The sequence below is a fragment of the Hipposideros armiger genome, unplaced genomic scaffold (genome assembly GCF_001890085.2).
Source record: "Hipposideros armiger isolate ML-2016 unplaced genomic scaffold, ASM189008v1 scaffold_932, whole genome shotgun sequence".
NCBI classification, from domain to species: Eukaryota; Metazoa; Chordata; class Mammalia; order Chiroptera; family Hipposideridae; genus Hipposideros; species Hipposideros armiger.
This window is the reverse complement of record NW_017732282.1, coordinates 246,865-257,866: the sequence shown is the minus strand read 5'-3', so window position 1 is coordinate 257,866 and position 11,002 is coordinate 246,865. Positions and strand designations below refer to the sequence as shown.

The window sequence follows — 11,002 nt, the reverse complement described above, 5'->3', positions numbered from 1 at the left end:
CACAGGGACTTGTAGCTACTACCAAACAACTCCTTTCAATTAGTGAACTCAAAGTTAAAGCAGCCACATAAAGCAGTCCATAGGCTCAGAATTGTTAACTTTTAGAACAGGAAAGAACCATTAGAAAATAGGTTTCTGTTTCATAATCTGTTCCAAGAAATATGGCGATATGTGTATTATATGCACTTCAGCCAAGTTTCCAAGTCATATTGCTGAAAGAGGCTAAAAAGTTAAGAGACTGAAAGTGCTTAAGAAATCAGTTGTAAGTGCTTTAGAAGCACTACAGGTTTCTTACTAGTTAAATCTATGCCAACTTCTTAGTTTCCAGGAAATACATTGGCATGTCATCGCAGGGAGTATTATCTCAATCAATATTTAAAATAAGTTGAATTGTAAAGAATAATTATTGATAGAGCAAATTTTTGCAGTTATTTGAACTGAAAAATCTTCTGTGCAACACTGAGCAGTCTGTCGGAGAGTAGTCTAATCTCTTGCAATATTACTGATGTGGCACTTGAGGACCTAATTGGGTTATGCAGTTTCTGTATATTATTAGCTATTGCTTTTAATTTATTTTTGAAATGAAATGTCACCTGATCATAGATGATGTTTTAACGTAGTTTTAGAAATTACTCCATCTTTCTAAAAATGTCATAGTGGTATCTTTCTTCTTCAAGCTAATTATCCCCTTTGCTATATATGGTACAAAATTATTTTGAGACTTTTTTAAACCATATGTATTGAACAACATCCCATTTCTACATGGTGATCTTGTCTGTTCATACTGTGTGACCCCCATCATATTGTTCTCATAGTATATATACATTCCCTTGTATGTTATGTCATACTTTATTAAATGCTAAATTGTTTACTGTTTGAGGGTAAACTGTGTATTCATCGTGGTTGAAATAGAATGATACGGATGAAGGATTTTGGAATCAGCCTGATCTAGATTTAGATTCTGCTCCACCTTATAACTGTTGACCTTGATCTACTCCATTATACTCTTGAGATATTGTTTTCTCAACTGAAAAATGGAGTGAATGCTTTTTTTTATAACAATGTCAGTATTAAATCAGACTTTATCAAAAGACCTGAACATTATGCTTGTCATCTAGTAGATTCTAAATTACAATTCAGATCTCCGTTATTTTTTCTGTAGTGCAGCTCATTCTTAAATGCTTGTCAAGCGAATGGTGTATAATGTTAAAATGTAATTGTATTGAATACTTATTATAAGCCACTACCATGCTTAGTGCTATGAAACAAAAAGTTGTATTGTCAAGTTTAATTGGAAAGATTGGACACATGGATATTAAATAACTTGGTTCTTGATTTTCTCCTTTTTCTGGAGTAAATTAGATAATTTTCTTACGTTAGTTTTGGACTATTCATATTTATATTAAGGAAGATAATCAGTGTTACAATAAAGGATCAAGAGAGTGATGTAACTATAATTATATGACACCAGATTTATAGTAGTAGGAGCCTATTTTTTAAGTTTAATTCCAGTTGGTTATAAGATATGCTTCATGCAGTGTCATTCTGTAGAAAATAATAGGTTTTTTGTTTGTTTTGTTTTTTAAGTTTCAGGGAAATCTGTGTAGTCTTTCTCTTTGTGAAATGACATACCTTTTACTATTATGGAAAGAGTATTGGTCTACAGGACCAGAGATCTGAGTTCTAGTTTCACTTATGCTTGAGGTAGTAGCTTTTCTCATCTACAAAATAAATTTTTTTGATCAGATAGTCTTCCAAACTGTATGACTTCTTAGGTGTTTTGTAAAATTAGCTTTAAACTTTAATGTCTCTGGATTGTAAATTTACTTTTTATTGCCTGTATCTAGGATCAGATTAGCTCATTGAATAACAGGGTCTAGTGGTTGCTACCCCCAAAGTAACTTCCTCTGGCTGAAAGTTACTAATTTTACTCTTACAAGAAAGAGAGTAATTAGAGAGAAAGGGGCATGTGGATAAAAGAGTTGTCCATTCTACCTCAGATTGAATAGCTATCAGCAGAAGCCAAACTGAGTGGGTTGATAAAATGAAGATTGGAAACCAGATAATGTTTTTGGCTAATTAACTCTTCCCCTCCCCCCATTCTCTTTTCTTTTCTTCTTCCTTCCTTTTTATTTTTTTTACCTAGTATAAAAATGCCATAAAATGTACTCTTTTTTTGAGTATTGAGATTCTTTTAGATGTGTGTGGTAGAAAGAAGGTCAAGTTAGAGTTGAGAAGAAAGTGATTGGAAGAAAAAAATAAAGTATAAACTTTAGTAGCAGCTACTTATCCTCAAATATTATGATTTATTGTAGGAAATGTGTCTCAAGTTAAATTCTAGTATTTAATAGGACATAGCAAAAGTAGGACTTAACATTGGGAAAAGTTTTCCTGATTGTTGAGGATATAGTTCAGATCTTCCTCTCAATTTTTTGAAATTGTTAATCCTCTGTTGATTCATATTAACTGTTCCTAATTCATAGAGAAAGACTAAATTAAAAGGAATATATTTTTAACTTGGTTCTATTTCTGTACAGTCATGGCCAGAGAGACACAGCACAGATTCTTCTATTACGAGGAGCCAAATATCTGCCAGATAAAAATGGAGTAACCCCTCTGGATTTATGTGTACAGGTATGTTGTTAATATATATTCCTAGCCCCTTGCTTTATAATAGAAACTGAGACTGGTAAAATCACTTTTTTCTCAAATGAGAGGGTGGGTACAAAGATTTTTATTCTGTGAAGAATATGATCTTTATAAAGAACTGTGATATAAAAAATATATATTGGTCTTCATCCCATTTCTGACACAAGACCTTCTCAGACCCTTGGACCCTTCAGAGTGATAAGAATATCTTTTTGGTTATTAATGAGATGACTAGTGGCTGAACACCCCTAGATAGCTTCAGCATGGCGGCTGGTTGCCAGAGGTGCCAACCATGTGATGGGAGGGCAGCCTCTTCCTTCACTCTCAGGTCGCTGGCACTGGAGCTTCAGTACAATCAGCAGTGTGATTTACTCAGTCATGCCTGTGCAATGGAACTTCCCTAAAAACCCTGAACAGTAGGGTTCTCCGAGACATTCTGGGTTGGTGACCATGTCCGAGTGCTGGGAGGGCGTCATGCCCAGAGAGAGCAGGAAGCCCAGCGCCCCTTTCTCCCCGCATACCTTGCCCTGTGAACCTTCCATTTGGCTGTTCCCAGGTTGTATCCTTTATAATGAACAGTAATAATAAAGTGTTTCTCTTAGTTCTGTGAGCTCTTCTAGCAAATGATCAAACTCAAGGAGGGGATTGTGGGAACTCCTGAATTACAGCTGATTAGTCAGAAGTATGGGTGGCCTGACCCTTGTGATTGGCTTCAGAAGTGGGGGCACTCTTGTGGGAGTAAGATCCTAACCTGTGGGGTCTACAAGTTTTCCTTTAGGAACTTTGTTTTNTTTACAATGGGTCTTCTCTACTAGACCAAAAGCTCAGTGAAAGCAAGAATTTTGTTTATTTTATTCACCACTTTATATTCAATGTGTAGTACAGTGCTTTGTGCTTACCTACTTACTAAATGTTTTGTGACTGAGTCACTGTAATTACATCTTTGGAAACTATGTAAAACAATGCCATGCATAATAATAAAATATAAATATATTAGTATTGTACAGAACTGGGATATTTATATAGTTAGTCTGAGCATAGATATATGGTAAAATAATTTTTTTAGAAGTACTTACTGCTAGTATTGTATTGCTGTCATTAAGTTTTATTTTAATCTAGCAAACATTAGATTTCTTTGAACAAAGATGGCTAAGCAAATCTGGTTAAATTGAAACTGAAAAAGGAATTCATTATTGTGGCAGGATGATAGATATGGAACATGGTTCATTTGTAGGCAGACTTTTAATTGTACTTGTATTATCTAGATATAGGTATACATTAAAAATATAAATTATTCCCTATGTATGGTCTCTGATGAATGAAAGGGAAAGAAATATGGGAAATGGGACAAATTGACCCAGCAGACAAATTATAGGGCCCTAAGATTAAAAAAGCTAAACTTAATGTAAATTTTTATTGGTTAAGAGATATTGCTAGATGTATTATCATATATCTTATGTAAGGATCAACTATCAAAACGATTTTTTTTTATTTTGAATTAAACTCAAAAGGTATTGAGATATATAGGCGAAAGAGCCTAGGTTTTGGAGGCAGGGTTCAAATCCCAGTCCCAATGCTATACAACTTTAAGTCAAGTTTCTTGAATTGTGAAATGGAAATGCCTGTATCTGCCTTGTGGGTATTTTGCCCCTGTGAGCACAGAGTTGCATTGTCCTCATTCCATTTCATAGCTATACAGTTGTCTTTCTAAGGAATACGAATTTGCTCCCACCATACCTACCTTTTTTGTTTTTCTTTGTATTACTTCTGTTCTAATTCTGAGCACTACTTAATGATGCAGTATTTCTGTGAGTGAGTCATTTTTAAACTGATTTTGACCTAAAATTACAGGAACTATTTCTGAGTCACTGTTTTTCTCTAGGTATTTTGCATAAAACATTATAATTAATTAACTTTCTTTCATGTGTACTATAGGCACACATTGATTTCCCCCCATCTTTAGGCACCTTTGTTTTTAGGACTTTTATATNCAAGAAACCAACTACAGTGGTGCTTTTCTTCATACTTTGGTTATATTTAGTTATATTTGGTTATATCTTCATCATTGGTTATATTCTGGTGGCTTAAAAATTAATAATTTATATGCAATCCAAGTAATATATATTTGGTAAATTCCTATTAAACAAAAAACATTCCATCCTCTTTCATAATGGGAAAGGAATTTTATTCATGAAATGGTCAGTTGATAAAAATGTTTTAAAATATTTTAAGATGTAATTTGTTTTATTTCATCTAATCTGTTCATATTTTAATTTTTATTTTTAGCCTATCTAGTAATTATGATGCTCAAATGAAGAGCCTTTTAAGGATTGTGAGGATATTTTGTCATGTCTTTCGAATTGGTCCATCCTCTCCCAGTAATGGAATCGATATGGGCTACAACGGGAATAAAACTCCAAGAAGCCAGGTGTTCAAGGTCAGAAAAGTATATGACGTTGTTAGGAAGATAGACGTAAAAGAGATGAATTTGACAAAGCATGCATTCATTAATCAGAAACCTCATACACAGAACGTAAGTTTGGTTCATACCTGTAACACTTTTTAAGTTAGGCACACCTTTCTCCTTTCATCTCTGTCTAATCAACAGCAGGTCTTAATTGGTGAGCCTTTATGTTTTTCTTACAAGTAAAATTTTAATTCCATTAGTGTTTTATTCTAAGGGTAAAGATATTCAATGTTTAAATCTAATTAAATTTACTTTTTTATCGTATTCTAGGTTTTTAATGTGTCACTATACAGCCATGATGCTTTTTTAAAAGAAGTATTTCTGATTTGCAAGGAAAGAAAATAATTCAGTTTTTATTTAGATTTTGTTATCATGTACGTATTATGTGTGTGCCCATGTATATGTTTTTAAAAATATGGTTACTTTCAGTTTCCAGTTTTACCAACAGTTAATTTCTGGGATCATTTCAAGGAGGAATCACTGAAATATATATTTTCTTAAAATATGTTGTATTGCTTCAGTTGTGTCTCCTATACAAGCACATTTATGGATAGAGTCCTTGGAAGAATGATCGCATATAAACCTAAGGCAGTGTTGCTACTCATGTTAAATTATAATTTGATGAAGTCAACAAAATGAACATGGCTATAATGGCTATTGTTAATGCTTTTTTATGGCATTGTGTTTTCAAATAACTCATATTTTGGACAAATGTGTAATTTAATAACTTTTCCATGTTATTTTTTTAAAAGATAATTTATCTTAAGAGATTTTCCTAGTAAAAATTTGCTTTTGGGTTTATGAAGACTCATATTTCTTTAAACAGCCTTTTGAATATTAATATGGGTTATCTGTCCAAAAAGTGACATAACCCCTTTTATGTGCCACTTCCTGTAAAAAAACTATTTATGATTGATAGCTTTACTGTCGGTAAAAATTTGAAATTAAATTAATGAACTATGCTAAATGAGTCTTACATGGAAAAGTTTTGGCAGGCTCTTACAAATAAATGGTTTGCAAGCATTTTGACACTAGTAGATTCTTTAATACCTAGAATAGTTACAGTAGCCTTTTAGGAAGGTATGTATAAGTATCTGTGCATCTGTTCTGCTTCATTCTCTTCTTTTTTTAATCAGTGTAGGGAAGAGTTTTCAGTTGTGTCTTTTTTCCCCCTTTTTTTTTTCCTTCACCTATTGTGCCACCTCCTGGAAGAAGGAAGTTATGCATCTTCTTGTAGTTCAGATTTTGGCTTTTCACATACCACTTCCTTGAACATCTAGTTAGGAGTGATAACTTAACTATCTTTGTAAAATTCTAATCTAAATTAATGAGCCAGTGTTTTGTCGTTGCTGTTCTGAGTTTTACTGTGCAAGTGTTCACGTTACATGAAGTTGTTCTTAATGTGTTCTGGTGTGGCTCATGCTATTAGTTACTGAATGTACTCCTTGTTTGATTTTCTACTCATTCTTTCTACTCATCTGTAATGATGAATAGAAAAATCAAATTAGATAAAGATATGGTCACCATTATCTATTTTCACTATTGTCTGATTTTTTAAAATTAAAATTTGAATCTGCCACTTACTTGCTGATACCAGAAAATAAGTATGTGTTAAATAGCCTCTCTGTAGGCATTTAATGCTTGATTTAAATGTTAGTTTTCTACCTAGTCAATCAATACAGATATAACTGAGTAAAAAAGAATATCACTCTTTTTTTTTTAGTTATTTTATGGAATCCAGACTCTGTTTTGATTGATTGTCATATATCAACTGTAAATGTACAGAATTCTTTCTATGTTATTTCATTTGTTAGTATCTTTGTTTTTTTAAGGTATTAGTATTTGCATCATTGACAACTGTTTTTGCCTCTGACCACTTTCTCTTAAATTTTGATTTGTCACTGTGTTAAAACATTTTTATTATAAAATTCAGCTAATTTTTTAAAAAAACAACAACAGTGTTACTCTTCAGGAATTTATTAGTCTCTTTCCAACTAATTTTATGAATTAAGTGTGGATTCTTTGAGGATGGCAAAATTTTCTACCCTCCCACTTATAAGGATAAAAATAGAAGTTACATTGTCATGTATGTCTATAAGGTATTCTATTCTTTGTGGGGTGATTCATGTTGTAAAAACCTTAAACATTTGCTGAGTTGCTATAATGTTAGACTGGAAATACCATTTTAATTTTTACCATATTTTTTCCAAGGTAGCAATTGATTCCCACTTTCCATTTCATTAACTAGGTACTCTTAACATGTCACTTGATTAAGATTAATAAGTTTTCCATTAAAATGAGTGGGTTTATAGGTCATGTGTTTTTAGTAGTTGAAATTATTTAACATCCTGTTACTAGTTTTCAGATTTATCTTAGAAGTCCTTTATATTAATCTTAACACTTAGCCATTTGTTTTCAGTGTTAAGAGATTTTTATCTAGTGACTTGGGAGCTTTGGAGCATCTGAAAGAGGAGGTAGTAGTTCTGATTATGGCAGCAGGGTGAGCCTGGGGAAGACAGTATTGGCTCCCTGAACCTTGATATGCTCTTTTTTTGTGACTAGTAAGCCGTGACTATTAACAGTTTCATAGAGGTATAATTGGGAAAATTTGGAAGCCAAGAAAGACTGAGAAACTTTTAACTTTTAAGATCTTACCTTTTTGGTTGTGGCATTTGACATTATCAAGTTGAGAATAGACTAACAGGATTTCAAGATACTCATAATGAACCTCAGTTAGTAACGCTTTCCTGTCAAACTTGTATCTCTCTTTGGCCCATGGATGTTGAAAAAATTTTTAGCTGTTCAATAAATTTTGGATTATGTATTATAGCTTTGAAATATAGTTTGAAATGTTTTGAAAATGTTTTGAGAATGTAATTCTGGGATGAAGATCACTCAGTAATATGAAATGAAGCAATATTTCCACAGCTGGCCAAGAAGCCAGCTAATATTTTCCATAGTCATTGACTCGTTTTTCAGCAACAATTGATATGTACAGTACTTTGTATCTTTTCTAATGTTTTTATCATTATTTAAATGTAGAAAGCATCATAGCTATGACTTGCAGTGATTCAGTTTTAATTTTAAAATTTTATTGTAATCCTTTTTGTTTGTGGCTACTACCACAGTTAGAAATTAAAGTTATGTTCACAGTATTCTTTTTGCTGTTGAGAAATGAATTTTCTGNTTTGATGAGGACTTTCTAAGATTTAGACATACTAAGTAAAAGCATGGTCTCTAGAGTCAGCCAGACTCAGGTGTAAATCCAGATATCACCATTTACTGTGTGACCTCAGCAAGTAACTTTGGAGAGTTTCCCTTCATCATCCACCCATCCATCTAATTCTTATTTTTGAGTGCTTACCATCCACCAGGCCACCTGCTAGGTGATCATGCATAATACAGACAAAATCTCTTCCTATATTTAATTTAAAGTCTAGTCAGGATTTGATTTCCTTGTTGGAAAATGGTAGTAAATATCTTAATAATTGTTGTAAGAATGACATAAGGTGCTTTAAAATGCCAAGCATAGTGTCTGGCACATAGTAAAGGAGATGATGATGATGATGATGATGATGATATAAATGAAAAATGCTACAGATAATGATGATTATTATTTTAAATATGGCCTAATACTACCTTTAACCTGTTTTTCTAATGTAGAAAAACTTACTTGCTCTTTCTACTTAAACTTTGCAATCTTTTAATCCTCCACAGTTATCAGAAAGCCTTTATGTTTTTACGCATGTGTGTTTAAATTTTAAGTTCACCTCTAACACTTATTAAGCAGGTAGTAAGCTAAGGAACATTCAAATACATTATTTCACTTAAGCCTCATAGTAACTTTGTGATTTGTAATAGATATTGTCTCCATTTTACGTACTATAAGAACACTGAAGTTCAATGATTTGCCAAGCTAATACATAGAAGAACCAGGATTCATTTCCTCACCAAAAAAAAAAAAAAATTTATGTTCCATGTTCCAGATTAGCTCTTAAAAATTACAGGGCGATTAGTGGAAGGAGAAACAGTAAGAAAAAGGGATCCATGGTCAGCACAAGTTTTAAAGCTACTTTACCTCACCGCTTCCAGTGCTACTTTTCAAGTGCTTTATAGAATCTTTTATTATGGTCATTTTGGGCCTGTAAAATACCCCGGTGTTGGGATCAGAAGTGAGTATGGTTATTAGTATTGTGTTAGAATTTATCGTATTACTGTTTGGGGAAAACTGCTCCCTCTGTGTGTTTCTCCTTTACTTACGCTGCTACCCCACTCACAACACTTCTGACACCAGATGTGTGGGCCTTTATTCCCCACACCAAGCAATTCTGCAACACCAACTAGGCGCCCTCCAATTTTAATCAGTTCTTATACTATCACATAACGTCTACCTGGAGATAGCATCAGATTCCACAGGTTAAGGGCTCAGTCCCATGGGACTACACCCTCACTTCAGGTGACCCACAACTTCTGTGTGACTTGACTACAAATTGGAATTTCTGATGACCCTCCTCCCCCTTGGATTCAATTATTTCCTAGAACAGCTCACAGAACTTAAGGAAATACTTAGGTTTACCAGTTTATTTAAGGATATGATAAAAGATACAAACAGCTAGATAAAGAGATAAGGTAGTGAGCTGTCTTGGAGGGTCCCTGGTGTAGGAGCTTCTGTCCACACGGAGTTTGGGTGCATCACCTGCATAGTACATGGATATGTTCACCAACCTGGAAGCTCCCCTGAACCCCATATTTTTGGGCTTTTTATGGAGGCTTTGTCACATAGGCATTTTGATCAACTCCATTTCCAGCCCCTGTCATCTCTGGAGATTGGGGGGGAAAGGGGGACGGCTAAAAATTCCAAGCTCATAATCATGGCTTGGTCTTGCATGGTGTCCAACTTCCATCCAGGAGCCCACCAAGAGTCACTTCAGTAGAACAAAAGACACTGCTATCACCCAGGAAAGACCCAAGGGATTTAGGAACTCTGTGTCAGAAACCTGCATCCAGTGCTTTTATCACTTAGGAAATTACAAGAATTTTAGCAGTTCTGTGCCAGGAACTGGGAGCAGACACTAATAGATGTATTTTCTATTATCTCACAGCTACCAAAAGGATTTCAAATGCAAATAATTCCCCCTGCCAATTTATGTTTAATAGTATTTTCTAAGATTGTCTTTCTTTTGTTGGTTTATTTGTGAATCATTTTATGTTAGAGTTTTTGAAATAAAGTTACCCTTAAACAACAATTTTTTTAAAAAAGATGTACTATTAGATTCAATACAAATTTAACCTGTCTCCTACTGTTTCTCTGTCAAAGAGTAATGATTGATATTCATGATGATGAATAATCCCCAAGCACTGTGGGATTCTGAAGGGCTTTGTGATTTTTCAAAGAAAGTTTATGTTGTGTTCAATATGGTTTAGTGTTAATTGAGTCTTTTTTTTTTCCAAAATGGGGTGTTTCCTGTATTTATGTAGAGTCATAAGGCAACTCATTCTGTAGAGAATCACCCTGATACAGATCATAACTTTAAGGTTATTCAATTTCTGAATGTTCTGTATGTGACAATTGGTTATTATTCTGAGGTGGGGAGGGGAAATGGGGTTATGGACAGAATAATAGAGAGTTCAACCTCTGCAGTAGAGTTGAGGGTTGACCTAAGAACATAAGACCAACATTTCTACCATTGCTTCCCTGTGAAATGTTCCCAGAGTTCTAAAGAATCAACTTAATAATTTAGAACTGTACTTTTGGAAGTGCAAGTTGGAGATTGCCTTGAAGTTGGTGTCTCAAGAAACCAACTACAGTGGTGCTTTTCTTCATACTTTGGTTATATTTAGTTATATTTGGTTATATCTTCATCATTGGTTATATTCTGGTGGCTT

General features: G+C 33.7%; 1 protein-coding gene across 1 annotated transcript in view; it reads left to right on the top strand.

Annotated features, from left to right (window-relative positions):
* Positions 1 to 11,002, top strand: part of HACE1 (HECT domain and ankyrin repeat containing E3 ubiquitin protein ligase 1) — a 106,164-nt gene that overhangs the window by 46,427 nt on the left and 48,735 nt on the right. The window contains exons 8-10 of the mRNA XM_019630696.1: positions 2,538 to 2,634; positions 3,270 to 3,331; positions 4,936 to 5,086. Coding sequence (XP_019486241.1) covers positions 2,538 to 2,634; positions 3,270 to 3,331; positions 4,936 to 5,086 — 310 coding nt within the window. The remainder of the gene's footprint in view (positions 1 to 2,537; positions 2,635 to 3,269; positions 3,332 to 4,935; positions 5,087 to 11,002) is intronic.